This window comes from Thermobia domestica, chromosome 2 (genome assembly GCF_964235325.1).
Source record: "Thermobia domestica chromosome 2, izTheDome1.hap1.1, whole genome shotgun sequence".
Lineage (NCBI taxonomy): Eukaryota > Metazoa > Arthropoda > Insecta > Zygentoma > Lepismatidae > Thermobia > Thermobia domestica.
The window spans coordinates 230,081,565-230,097,037 of record NC_137455.1 but is presented as its reverse complement, the minus strand read 5'-3'; the positions used below and the strand labels follow the sequence as shown (position 1 = coordinate 230,097,037).

The 15,473-nt window shown below is 37.9% G+C and overlaps 1 protein-coding gene across 15 annotated transcripts in view; it reads right to left on the bottom strand.

Moving 5' to 3' along the window:
- The window catches only part of LOC145678400 (CREB-regulated transcription coactivator 1-like), a 783,526-nt gene that overhangs the window by 460,905 nt on the left and 307,148 nt on the right, over window positions 1-15,473 (bottom strand). For all 15 annotated transcript variants that reach the window (XM_081748495.1, XM_081748498.1, XM_081748486.1 and 12 more), the window contains one exon: window positions 1,890-2,019. In XM_081748495.1, coding sequence (XP_081604621.1) covers window positions 1,890-2,019 — 130 coding nt within the window. The remainder of the gene's footprint in view (window positions 1-1,889; window positions 2,020-15,473) is intronic.

Genomic DNA, 15,473 nt, shown 5'->3' with positions numbered 1-15,473 from the left:
ATGGCGAGAAAGAGCCTATCGGACGATTCAATACGCTTCAGTTTAGAAGCGGAATTGAGCGACAGCGATGGTGATTTGTTTGAATCAGAGTTATTTGACGATTGTGAGAATGATCCAGACTACGTAGCAACAGAAATATCAGATATGTCAGGTAAGTAAGCTCGACATAACTCTCATATTCGCATTCATTTTCCTTGCACTACGTGTAAATGTTATACACTATGTGTTCAAAAGTATCCGGACACCCTTAAAAACATACGTTTTTCATATTAGGTGCATTGTGCTGCCCCCTACTGCCAGGTACTCATTATCAGCTATCTCAATAGTCATTAGACATGCTATGAAAGCAGAATGGAGCAATCCGCGGAACTCACGGACTTCGGACGTGGTCAGGTGATTGGGTGTCACTTGTGTCGGAAGTCTGTACGCGAGATTTCCACACTCCTAATCATCACTAGGTCCACTGTGTCTGATATGATAGTGAAGTGGAAACGTGACGGGACGCGTACAGCACAAAAGCGTACAGGCCGACCTCGTCTGTTAACTAACAGAGACCACCGACAGTTGAAGAGAGTCGTAAAGAATAATAGGCAGACATCAATCCAGACCATCACAGAGGAATTTCAAATTGCATCAGGATCCATTCCAAATACTATGACAGTTAGGCGTGAGGTGAGAAAACTTGGATTTCATGGTCAAGCGGCTGCTCATAAGCCACACATCACGCAGGTAAATGCCAAACGACGCCTTGCTTGGTGTAAGGAGCATTGGACATTGAACAGTAGAAAAACGTTGTGTGAGTGACGAATCACGGTACACAATGTGGCGATCCGATGGTAGGGTGTGGGTATGGGTATGGCGAATGCCCGGTGAACGTCATCTGTCAGCGTGTGTAGTGCCAACAGTAAAATTTGGAGGTGATGGTGTTATGGTGTGGTCATGTTTTTCTTGGAGGGGGCTTGCACCCCTTGTTCTTTTGCGTGACACTCTCACAGCGCAGGCCTACATTGATGTTTTAAGCATCTTCTTGCTTCCCACTGTTGAAAAGCAATTCGGGGATGGCGACTGCATTTTTCAACACGATCGAGCACCTGTTCATACTGCACGGCCTGTGGCGGAATGGCTACACGACCATAACATTTCCGTAATGGACTGGCCTGCACGGAGTCCTGACTTGAATCGTATAGAACACCTTTGGGATGTTTTGGAACGCCGACTTCGTGCCAGGCCTCACCGACCTACATCGATACCTCTCTTCAGTTCAGTACTCTGTGAAGAATGGGCTGCCATTCTCCAAGAAACCTTCCAGCACCTGACTGAAAGTATGCCTGCGAGAGTGGAAGATGTCATCAAGGCTAAGGGTGGGCCAACACCAAATTGAATTCCAGCGTTACCGATTTAGGGAGCTACGAACTCTTAAGTCATTTTCAGCCAGGTGTCCGGATACTTTTGATCACATAGTGTATGTGATCTATAATGGTTTTGTGGTTGGAATACAGAATTATATTTAAAATTAACGAGCAAGCTCTAAACTTTCAAACTGTGCATATTGTATTATTTTAGATTTTATGTTCTGAGATATAATGTTTTAAAAGGTTGCAAAAATGCCCAGCATTCTTGTGAAAGCCTGCACTTCAGAGCCCAGCACTCAAAGTGGTAATATACATATTATTTTTGCATTTCCGTATTATAAAAGATGCAATAGCTACCAGGAAAAAAAAAAAAAAAAAGAAAGAAAAATATGACAGTTTTATGGGAGACATTCACAGTGCTTTACAGCGAATTTTGCGGTTCTTACTAGCAGTTATTAAGAGTTATAATTTATGTATTAATCATTCTATACTTGATGATACTGTTGTCTACTAAAGAGAAGTTTCAATGTTACATACTTAATTCCTGGTACTCGAGGTACATCACAGCATGAGCGCGGCCGACCATCATTTGTTGTTGGCATCAACTGTTTTTTACTTGGATCACAGGCATCCACTACTATCATCCCTGGCTGTTGGCCATCTAATACTGTGGAAAAAACAAAACCGTGATTAACCTTATTACATACATACATACATACATGCAATATATATAAAATCTTGTTTTCTCATCTCCCCCCCCCCCCTTTACACAACGCTTTACATTTCAACGCAATATGAACATCAAAAGCTGATTTTTGTCACTTCTGTCTAAGGAATAATAAGTCATGAAAGTACAGCTGGTTTTCCACGAAAGTAAAAAGAAGTATAATTATACTAAAACATTTGATGTCCTTGTTCTTAATTCTCAAAATTTGAATGTATCTCAGATTCTCACATACACAAAAATGAATACATAAATAAAACTATATATACGAAGTAACTGTTGAACACGATTGCGAAGCTAAAAACTGAGTAAACAGAATATACTAAATAATTCTACTACTTACAAAGGTGTATTATGAAATAATTTTAATACTTAAAAAGTTGTTCCAAAAGAGCAATCGTAATTAGTTCTGCTGATATTTGGAACAGGTAGCATTGTTCACCATAAGAAACACTCAAGATAGGAAATTTACTGCCAGAATTCTCGAAGTCTTAAAGAAAATGCTCTTCACCACACACACGTGTTTAAAGAATTACTACTGTTAATAATAACAATAATAAATAGTATTATAGTTTAATGAAAGCACCGTACTAAATTTATTAGTACCTGACCTTACAGTACACACACACACACACACATATATATATATATATATATATATATAAATACACGAGGGTCATTCAAATGAAAACCCTAAAAGTGCTATAAAACGCCGAAAACTTCTATGATGGACTCGGTATTGGGAAGTAGTTTTCTTTGAGTTTCACGAAATGACCGACAGGTAGGACAGTGACCTACAGTATAGGAGACAACAACAGCATTAGTACGAAGTGTGCCGCGCCACTATCAACATTGCACCGCGTTAGAGCAACGACATGTACTATGTTTTTGAACAGTGAGGACGTCAAACCTATTCGAATTCTTTGCAAGATGACAGCACATTACAATGATTTGTGTTTGTCCCTGCAGCACACGAGTTGTGCAGAAAATTCAAAAACGGCGTAACGTCTGTAGAGGGTTGGGCAGGCTAACCGCGTAGTGGCGGACGAAAACAGTGCTTTAGTGGAGAGCTTATAAAGGATAACACGTGTATTACTCTGAAGGAAATAACTACCATTCTGAACATTAGTGTTGGTTCAGCACAAAATATTCTCTATAACGTACTGCAGTTCAGTCAAGTGCTTGCAAAATTGGTGCCGCGTCATTGACAGCTGAATTGAAAGGCCGTCCCGTCAATGCGTGTGAAAAACTGTTGCGTCGTTTCCATGTCGAAGGTGATTCATTTCTGGAACCGAATCGTTACAGGTGACGAGACCTGAGTTCACTACCACCAACCAGAAACAAAAATATCAAGAAAGGAATGGCGCCATAGCTCATCACCGAAACTCTAAAAATTCAGCATTCACCCACTGCGGGAAAAGTTATGCTCACTCTCTTCTGGGAACCACGGGGAGTCATTTTGGAACACTACATGGAGAGGGATGGAAAATAGTAACCAGTATTTCGAATTGCCGGCAAAGTTGGTTGGTGAGCAGATATGAATAAGGAGTAAACGAAGAATACTTCTCACTTCAAATGTATTGTTACAGCATGACAACGCCTGACCGCATGCTGCCCGCTTGACAGTTGAGATTATTCAAGATTTCAAATTTGAATATATCTCACATCCCCCTTATTTACTAGACCTCACCCCAAATGACATGTGTTTCGACAGCTCAAAAAAGTGTTGGGAGGCAAGCATTTCAGAAGTGATGGAAAAGCTGAAAATTACAGTGCACGAGTAGTTGGCTGTGAAAACGACCAAAATACTTTTTCTTAAAACGTGCTATCTATACATTTCCGAAGCGTTGGAATACTTGCACTGAACATTACAGAGACTACTTTGAAAAATGATAGTTATGCTTTTTTCTTAACTGTTACAATATAATATTTACAACAATTAAGGTTTTCATTTGAAACACCTTCGTACAATGAACATTAGAGAAAGAAAAAAAAGAATGGTGAGTAAGAATGGTTTACACTCATGGTTTACAGAACTACATAATCCTTCAACAGAAATGCTACTTATTTGTGAGTAATGACTATAGCATCTTTCTCAATTTTCGTTCAACGCTAGATCACGCTAATGTATGTAGGTTCGTCAGCGTAAGCGATTGGATGACGTTTTATAGACACTTAATTGGCACCACGTGCAGCCTTATGTCATTTCCTTTAACAAAAAATTGCAAACACGTACGCCACAACCGTCATCGCATGAACAACATAGTTTGCATGGTGAGTGGCAACCAGTCATGTTCGTACAGTTCTGCGTCAGCTTGTCTCACAGTGATCACTGCAAATGATCTATCATGGTAAGCAAATCTTTCAGAATGCACTAGTCCAGCGCCCTAGGGTATATCATACGTTGGATACTCTTGTGTACAATATGTTAAATTGGTTTCTAGACTCTAAGGGCAACCTCAATTTCGACCAATAAATTGTGGAGTCTCTAGAAACAGTGGACATGCCCGTCCTTGATAAATTACCAAAGCAACATTTTAGTAAGAGAATACCAGGTCATATGTATCCTGGAATGTGCAAGGCATATTTTTTTTTCGAGAAACGATGGCCTGGCTTTTCCACTCGTTTCACCACTGGAGCATGTGTGGGATAGAGATCACGCATAGCATGATGCTCTGTCGGTCTACATACTTTCCAGACTCTCACACAATGAGTTGGACATACGATTCTTTAGAAAAACAAATGCCTGTTTCATTTGATTCTACCACAAATAGAAGCTTTAACTGCAGCACGCACCACAGATTTATCACTATTGTAAGTGTTGACAGTTCTGCAATAGTTTTTTTTTCTCTGTATGTGTGTGTGTGTGTGTGCGTGCACGTGTGTGTGCGCGCGCGCGTTGGTGAACCCGACAATCTTTGAATCTTTGTAGGTCGATCGGCCTACACAGCAACACTGTGAACAATTTTTGCAAAACGAGCATTTTTTAGTGGTTGCTCGAACTGTTTTTCCTTTTAACGTGTGCAGAACCCTTATAGGGATCCCCCGCGAGTTCTTTTGACTTCACTCGTTTATACGGATGTAGCCGGTTAAGTGTGTGTTCAGATTGAAAAATTTTGTTTCTCAGTTGGTGTGTGTTGCGACCGCAGTGCCATCTGTGTGTGTGTTCCAAGCAGGAACTAGAGCAATCCAGCCTGACTGCAGCTGAGTTCGCCATTGTTGCCAATCAAGTATTTGTTGAAACGCTATAATAATAATAATAATAATAATAAAGCAGCTATAGCAGACGAATTATTCAATGTAAGAACTCGGATATGAATCACCCGAACGATCTTAACCAAGTTTTCAGCATAGATGAGGTTTGAGACCGTAAAGCTTTTCATTATTTCACTTTGACAGTAGAACTTCGAGAAGGGTAGGAGAGGGAGAGGTGTATATATAAAAATGAATAAAACTTAATAACTCTTGAACCATCCGACTGATCTCGATCAAATTTTCAACATAGATGAACTTCGGGGCTGAGATGACCTTTTTGTTTTAGCTTGACGGTGCAATGTAGGGGAGGGGAAGGGGATATATATGTATACAGGGTGTATCAGACCAACAGTCCCAGGCATTTTTCTCTACTCGTAGTTCACGTAGTCACTTCAAACAAAAAATTGAATCACCAAATCGTACGTGAAGAATCAAATGGTGATGCTTCCATATCCAGTGGCGTAACAAGAATATGTCTACGGGGATCAATTCCAAAATTTCACATGGAAAGTTGCATCATTTGCGATTTCTTTGGAAGGATTGTTGAAAAAGAAACAACTTTTACAGGAAACACCTTTCATTAAGTTCTTCGCTTTGTCATCTATGTCTGTTATTTGTTGTTGAATTGCTACTGTCAGATCACCCGTCACAGGCTTTTTCTTGGCTCGTATTGCACGTAGAAGCTACAAGCAAAATGACTAAATCGTATGTGATGAATCAAACTGTGATTCTTCTGTATGTAGTGGCGTAAAGGGAATACCTCCACGGCGGTCAACTAAAAGATTTTAAATTGAAAATTGTATCCATTTCGATTTCTTTAGAAGTATTATTGAAAAAGAAACAACTTTAAAAGAAAAAACTTTTCGTTAAATTTGACGGTTTGACATCTACGTTTATTATTCGTTGTTGAATTGGTACTTTCAGACTACCCGTTCCAAGTATTTCTCTACTAATAGTAGCTTCTTAACGGGCTACTTATGTAAACATTTCCCTGCACTAGATACTTCAAACAAAAAATTGAGTGACCAAATGGTATGTGAAGAACCAAATGGTGATGCTTCCATATCCAGTGGCGCAGAGGTAATACGTCTACGGGGTCAACTACAAAATTTTAAGTGGAAAGTTGTATCAGTCTCAATTTTGGATGTATTATTGAAAAAGAAATTACTTTCACAGGAAAGACTTTTCGTTAAATTTATGGTTTGGTACCTAAGTGTATTATTTGTTATAGAATTGGTACTATCAGAACAACCGTCCCAGGCATTTTTCTCTGCTCGTAGTGCACAAAAAACTTCAAACAAAAGATTGAATGATAAATTGGTATGTGATGAATCAAATGGTGATGATTTCATATCCAGTGGCGTACCGGTAATACCTCTACGGTGGTCAGTTGTAAAATTTCAAATTGAAAGTTGTATCAATTTCGATTTTTTTAAAAGTATTATTGAAAAAGGAACAACTTCTACAGGAAACAACGGTTAGATATCTCCGTATTATTTGTTGTTGAATTGGTACTATCAGACCAACCGTCCCAGGCATTTTAGTCTGCTCGTAGTGCACGTTGACACTTTAAAGACAAGGTTAAAAAAACCACATGTTATGTGATGAATCAAATGATGATTCTTTCATATCCAATGCCATATGGATACCTCTATGATGGATAGCTTTAAATTTCAGGTGGAAAGTTGCGTCAATTTACTTTCTTTGAAAGTAATACTGAAAAAGAAATAACTTTTACTCGAAACACTCTTCTTAAATTCCATGGTTTGGCATTTGTCTTATTTGTTGTTGAATTGCAAATACAGAACAACAATTTTAGTTGGCAACGACTCCAAAAGAACACCAGATAGCACATGTTCTATCAAATAGTACTGTTGTTGAAAACTCTTTACAAATTCAGTATCAAACGTTACGACATATCTTGTGCACATATCAATGAAAACAATATTACAGGAGAGTACATAGTTTAAATTTCGCGGTCGGAACTAATTTAAAATAGAAAAACAGAGAAAGAACTTTCTGGTTTTATGTAGAACTATGTATGAAACAAATTTGAATGTAAAGCCTCAACAATACAGCACAAAAAAAAAATAATAATAATAATAATAAAATAAAATAAAATAAAATAAAAAAAAAATAAAAAAAAAATCGAACTTACGAAATCCCTGTCACTCTTTTAGGCTTCTTAACGGATTACTTATGTAAACATGTTAATAGAAACCACTTTCCGTAACTCATTCTACAAATAATTTCTCAAGAATATTGTAAATGAACAAACTGAAAATAATAAATAAAATAAATTACGTCAACTTCCAGTTCTGAACATTCTCACCAAAATATCGTACTTGGACTGAAAAAACTGACAACAAATGTTCAAAGGATCGTCCAGCGTCTGCGATACATATGGGAATGCATACCAGGACATTGTTGACTCCAATTAAAACTTCATTTGCACTTAGCCCAGGCAGACATTAGGATCCTCTGAATCATGTCCTCCCTTACAGTAGGACATTCTTGGTAAACCAGCTCCTTGACACGTCTCCAAAATAGAAGAAAAATCGAGCGTAGTCAGGTCTGAAGAACGAGCTGGCCAGGAAACTGGGCCTCCTTTTCCGATCCTACTATTTGATAATAAACAAGCAACAGTTTGTTTGGCGACTCTTGCGAAATTAGCACGGCAACCGTCTAGTTGTAGCCACATGTTTCACGACTTGCTAGTGGGACGTCTTTCAAGAGCTCACAAAGAACATCTGACAAAAAAATTTACGTACCCTACCCCTGTTAAACTAGCTTCGAAGAAATAGGGACCAACATTTTGGCCTTCCGCTATACCACACTAGACATTTAGACTTCAGATATGTCGATTATCAACTTCACGTACCCCATGAGGATTCTTGCTGGATCGGTTGTGAGCGTTGATATTTCCATTACTCTTGAAGGTCGCCTCATCCGTCCACAGAATGTTCTGCTGAAAACGGGTTCCTGGCGCTCATCTACTGACAAAACTCCAGACGGTTATGGAAATCTTGTTCTCGGAATTACTAATGCAGTTGAAAATGGTAAGGATGAAAAGCGTTATTGTGCAGAATCTTCATGTGGCTCATAGCAGCGTCCCTGGTTAATCGTCTTGTCGAAATTCGGGGATCCACATGGACTGCAGCAAGGATGTCGGGTGACTGTTTATCCTGAATACGACGTCTGATCTGCTAACCTTTGCTGCATTGAGGATGGACGTGTGTAATCCTCTTCACACGAAGTGCCAAGCGACGAAATATTTTTCTCGACTGCCGAACACGATCGGGAAACCGTTTACTATATAGTGCGCTGCCACGTGATAATTCTGCCGACTTTCACGCAATGCTATTAATATATCAAAAGTTTGATATTGGAAAACATCTTATTGGTACCCTCAAGAGTACTCAATAATAGGGAATAGGAGCTGAAATCAACAAACATTCAACTGTTTATCTCTTACTTACAATCAACAAATACTAAACTGTTTTATATCGGAAATTTTTCCATTTTTCTTTTCTCAATGGCACCAGTTAATGAGTTTTTGAGTTTTACGTTCCACGCTTATGCCAGCTAGGCTGAAGGAGGGCACCAGTTAAAACTATCATATAAATGTTTCTCCTTTTTTCTCTTTTTACAGTTTCTGTTTTCTTGTTGACCCCTTCTTCACCTGTGTCTCATTCTTTGGTTCAGGTGTAGTTTTGACGCACTACATTCTGGAAGATTTACAGGTAAAATTGAACACTTTGCATAAAAACATTTTTATAAGGAACACGTTTCTGCAGGTCACAGAATTAAATGCAAAGAAACACAATTGTAATTTAGGTTTACAAGTCTAGAATTACTAGTTCAAAATCATTACAAGTGCTTTATGACGGATATAATACGTGGGAGCATATGAAGGATGACACTATTAGATGTTATTTTTTGCCGGCAGCATATTTCTGCATAGTGTACAGAGCCTGTACTTTATGTTTACACGTGAAGCGTTACTAATACGAAAGCATGAGAAGTGCTATTGAAACTCGTATTGCCAAAACACATTTCTTTCCACTAGCCTCGCTTGCACATACAATCTCTATCGCTGATGCTTCCTGCTCCCTTCGGATGCACTCCAGCGATAGTGCGCGGCCTCACCAGATTGACCTGTCCTGATTCAAGTGGATAGTATTCGTGCTTTTTAGAGGCCATCTGGCATAGGCTGGTTTGTGTTTCTGCACTGTAGTATTTATGTTAAACATCCGAAAACCATATTTATAGACAAATAGTGAAAGAATTTTAATTTTTCAATAATTACGTCATCTGGTCCTCTTGAATCTTATCCATACCAAGTGGGAGATTTTCATGTCGGCCAGGGGAAGCCTTTTAGTGGACAATAAGAAGGAAATTAGTGAAAGAATTATAATATTTCAACAGTTGTTTATAGTGGTGCACCAACCTGTACACCTTAGTTTTCTTCCTGATTCCCTTCTTCACCTGTGTCTTAACCATTTGCTTTAATTCTTCCGACTTCCTTTCACCATTCCTTCTTTTTGTACCTTTTTCCTTCAATTCAACATTTCTTTCTCTCTTTTTTCCTTGACTAATTTTTCTATCTTTTCACCTTCTCTTTTATCTTTACACGCCTTTATAATTCTACTGTCTCTTTTTCTGTGTTGTTTTACTTCTGTTTCTTTCTTTATTTTCTACGCTCATATGATTATCATATTTCCTTTGAACTTCTATTATTTCTATTCTGTCCTTTTCTTCTATTGTTCACTTCGTAGGTATTCCCTGACTTATATTAAGATTTTCCGTTTCTTCACCGGGTGTCTATGTGGCGTCTACAGATCTCATTCCTCTGGTATCGATTTTCGTGTTCAAGCTTCTCGTGTTTTACCTCTGAATTTTGTTTTATTAACTGAAGTTCGTTTTACTAACTGTTTTACTAGTTCGTGTGCTGAAGTTACTCTTCTTTTAAGTTGCGTCTTACACGATGAAGGTTTTAGCATCTCACTCTCTCCAGCTCTTCTGCTTAGTGACGCTAAACGTTTTTGCTATTTTCGGGCAATGACGATAAGTATTCATTAATGGAGAGCTCTTTACTAGTTAATGGACGAGAAGATTCTGCTTCCTCGGTCTTATGTAGAGAACGTGGATCCGCTGCAGATGACGAACAAGAAGTATCTCCCTTTCCCTCAACCACTAGCAAGATGGAAATTTCTGGGTCTTCATAGGTAGGCTTAGTGTAACGTCTTGCATCACGAGTCACGTTTATAGACAGATAGTCGGTATCTGTAAATATCTGAGGGTTCAGTGAATATATTCCGGTGCACGCAAATTCATTGAGAGCAATGTCCACGCGATACATCTTTCGGTATGCCTCTGAAACAAGTTTACAACCTAGGTTAGTTTGAGATAAATAACTGCTCGCTTATTCTCAGATCAATATTATAATTGCATCGTCTTTAGTAAAACCTTGCGGCTTGGCTGTAATGCTTTTGCCTCCATTGAAGTCGATGATGATATCAAACTGCTTAGCTGATTATCATGCTGCAATATTTTGCTTGGTAGGATCTAATAAAATTCTGAGAAACCCTTCACCGTGTTAATTAAAAAAAAAATTCTTAAAATATTTACTGTTCTTGTAAATAATACAAAATTTGTAAGATATTTTCCAATCTGGACTTAAAACATCAGCACACGAAAAGTGATTTCCGATCAAAAGATAAAATCTTCTATCCCACAGCGGTTTACGATAGTGACTTAAAAGATATTTCCCTTACTCAACGTAGTTTCAGGAGATATTATAGTTATGGATTACCTCTTTGCTTATTGCAGCCTCCAGGGTAGGTAGTTATAGAAACACTTGATTCCTCATTGCGGCTTGAGGGGTTGGATTTAAGGAAATCTAAGTAACACAAGGTATCAGTATATAATTTAGGAAGGTTAGGGATCAGCAATGGAACTGATGCTTGGTTCTACTTGAGGTACTCTTTTATGGATATCCTCTGAAAGAAAGTACCGTGAGAAGAGACCCGGCCATCTTCGATTTCCTTCGAAACCAACTTCGTGTCTTCCTGTCATCCTCCTTCCATCATCTGCTGGTGATTATGTTTAGACACAATAACACGTGCTAGTGAATGAAGCATGTTTTATAGTAGTTGCATACACGTAAGGGTACACAACTTTACATCACACTCACCTTGAAAAGATTAATCCAAAAGATTGTTTTTTGAAAAGCAAAATAATTGCACTAGAAACATTTCTTGAAAAGATTCTATTTTCATAGCAAAATCCTTGATATGTGCCCTTATGTACGAACAAGCCAATAAAACTTTTAAAATTCTCTTTGTGACAGGATCTTGATAACCCTATTTTTTCCCTATTGATGGAGAGATGTTAGTAGAATTGCCTGATACTAAATATTGGCGGACATTCAGATCTGAGCAAAATATGTTTGTCTTCTTATGTGAAGCAAGAAAATTCCGTATTTTGAAATAAGAATTTCAGAAAGCTATTGTTGAAAAGAATAGCTTCCCAGCACAATGTTTTCGGAAAATGATGCTATCCTATTCGTTAATCCGTTCAAAATCAGCAATTAAGAGAGCTTGCGCACTAATTTTGTGACCCATCACGCATATGAAAAATTCGTAAAGTTTTCATGTATGACTGACCTTGAAGGTCATGTGTCGACCGCTTTTTGGAAGGAGCAAGATTTGGTGGTAGCTCTACGAGAGATCTAAGATCGTTATACTGTTTTTGCCTTTCAAAGTGTTTAACGTATTCTCAGCGGACTGGAATGGCATCGACAGGTATTCAATGCACGCTGTAAATGCGAAACAATTCTAAACTCGTTCGTATTTGGCTTCTTGACAATAATCTGTGGCGAGGCGAAGCTTTTATAGTCTGTGGATAGTATAATTATAGCATTAATGAGTTTCTCTCTGTCCGCTTGATTTCGAACATACTACATAGGAACAAGGAGATTTGTCATGGATTCTTGTTTCGCGAATGTATCCCTTAAAATGTCCAGTCCCGTCCGGAGTGTATGGAAAAACACTTCTATACTTGTATAATAACTCGTGAATGTCCTATTTCTGCGACTAGTCTAAATTAGGATTAATATGAAAAAGATTAATTTTGAAAAATTTTTGTGCATACTTCAACCGCTGATCAACCTACTCTTTTGTTGTACAATTCAATTTTCTCCTATAGAGGTCGCTACTATTGTTGCAGAATAGTCCAGATATGCCTGAAGATACACCACAGCTGTATTCTTTCTTAAAGTTACAAAATAGCTATCTGGATTGAAAATTAACAATTATATTTTCTTGTTTCTAACCTTTGCTCAATAGTTTGTAGTTTGTATTTGTCAAGGATGTAGTGAAGAAACGATACGAACAAAGATGCAAACTAATCCATCTGTCTTTGCTATCACTGGAGTAAATGTGTGGACAAGTGGAAGTAACTTAGTGCGCTTGTCGATGTTTTCCTTTTTCTCTTCCAGTAATGTTGGCTTCTTATAATTTATTCAGAGATAAGATCCTTTTTTAAATCGATTATAACATGGAGGCCGCGGTGGCTCAGTGGTAGAGCGTTCACCTCTGGTGCATGTAGTGCCTGGTTCGATTCCAGCTCGCGCCAAGTTAATTTTGTGGTGGGCAAATACCGTGTGCGTGGGTTACCTCGGGACTCTCCCGTTTCCTCCCATTTTCTTCATTTCACCACTTCATTTATCATCATCACTGTCTCCTTTACCCTACCCGGCATAAGCGTGTTACGTAAAACTTAGATTTCATTTCATTTCATTTCGATTGTAACATATAAGGGTTTAAGCAAAATGACTTGAATACATTATTTCTTCCTTACACGAAAGTAATGAGAGAATGCTGTTAGCCCAACATGAATGCTATAAATGCTATGTACTGCAAGTTAATAATTTTATTTGATAAACCTTTAACGGCTATTTTATGTGGTATTAACTGAACACCAGGAAATTTTCGAAAGGCTGGATCCGGTGTCCACTAGAACTGTTTATCTGCCTAATTTACTGATTATTTATAAGTTTTAAGTTGAATTGAGTTGATCTTGATTTTAACGTCCCGTTCAGCAACGAGGCTATATGAGACGTGAATATTTATACGTTTTGTTCTATTATTAGAACTGCCTGAGTTTTGACAACTGGGCTCCTTTACAAGGGAAATTCCTACTCGTTTTTTGGACGTCTAAAGCATGTAGAAGCACCGTGCCCACGCTTTCGGCATATTGCGCACGCCAGTATTTGATCTTCTCTTGGTGGACTTTGTTTGGCGGCTTTGTAGTATTGCTTGTTCTCCTCTATACATGATGCAGTTGTGATAGTTTCTATTTCGTCGCCTATTCCCTTGATTCCTGTTTCTATTTTCGTAACGTAAATTAGTCTGTGCAGTCTGAGAGCTTTCATTTTATTGGCCACTGAAGACAAATCGTTTCAAACAGAAGTTTCCTGCTGGTGTAAAGATTCTACAATTTGTGATGTTCTTTCTCCAGTTGTAGTAGAGATATTGAATGACGTAGTGGAGGAGCCGAACGATTATATTAAGAACTAGGATTTTGTCTAGGCACTGCTGCATGACATTAACTTTATCCTGAATGATTTACGAGAACGAGGAAATACGTTTATGTATATACAACTGCAGTGCGAGGATAAGTTCCCGAATTGACTTGTTTGCAACGCAGAAACAAAAACAGTGCCCCGAGCGAATATGTCTTTTAAGTGGCTAGTGCAAATTTCAGTAGTCGAGCAGTATCAGTGCTACACGTTATGCATTACTATCATGATTATATTATTATTATTATTATTATTATTATTATTATTATATTATGGGAAAGAATGTTGTAATTAAGTTTTGTTTTCTGAAGTTGGGAAAGTAAACTACAAAAACCCATACGTATAATACTTATATAAAGCATTGTGTATCATTTGAGTTTCGCAATACTTTCGTAAGGACAGTGACTCTTTGAAGAACGAGGGCAAGACAAAACAGATCAATGGTGCACATGTAGAAGCCACGATCAAGTTTTGTTCATTACTAATTTTGAATTCCAATAGTCTCATTCTTCTCACATTTTCTCTCATTAAATTAACAGTTGAATTTTCTGGGAGCAAATATACGATTTTCATGGAGAGATGAAAGTAGAAAAAATACTGTAAGGGTACTGTAAAGATGTTAAAACTTACGGATAAAAAATTATAAAAGGTGAAGGCACACGATTACTGCTACCATTCGCATTAAAATGGACAACATTGCATATAAGCGTAAGCTGTGGTTTGTTTCATAGGTATCACAATTAAAAGTGTGAAACAGATAAATTGATTCTATTTAACAAAAAGTATTACAATATCCCAGAGAAACATAAATTTTAACAGTAATGCAAAATTAGGTCGTTCAATAGTAAATTAGTCTCTCTATTTGTGTATTGTTGCTAAGTGTTGACGGAAGTATCATAATAGCGTACCAACGTTTTAAAATGATCCCTCCCTTGTCAATTTTAAACTTATAGCTTTCTTCCTTTTATTAGTATATTCTATCATGTTTTGCAATATTATTCCCGTTTAGTACTTGATTTTCGACGATACGACAAAAATATTAAGTTCGATGACAAAAATATTAGTTGCATACACTGTTGCATAAATGAGAGTTGCAACGGTGTCCCTCATTTCAGTGTTTCTCCAAAACGCGAATAATATTGTCCTCCCTCTGGCCTAATAGCTGGCGTGTGACTCTTTGGTCACATGGTCTCATGGAAACAATAAATCTAAACTATTACGGCGGTTCGGATTCCACCGAACTATAAGTCTTCGACTCATACAGCCTTGGTGCTGAAAAGAAACGCCAACTTTTAACGAACGAACGAACCAAAACTAACAAACTAACAGATATAACCGTATTTTAATCTCTCTATTCTATTTCAAAATTAAATTGAATCTTACAGTTTAATGTCCCACGATTATGCCTTTTAGGTTAACGGATGCTATGCTTAAGGCAAGTGGAAGAATTAGTAGAATGTGAATGTCTGAAGAAATAGGAATACTCCGAGAAAACTCATGGAAACGATGTTGTCCGCCGTAAAATAACTTGGTCGGAGATTGAACGAATGCGCTATTC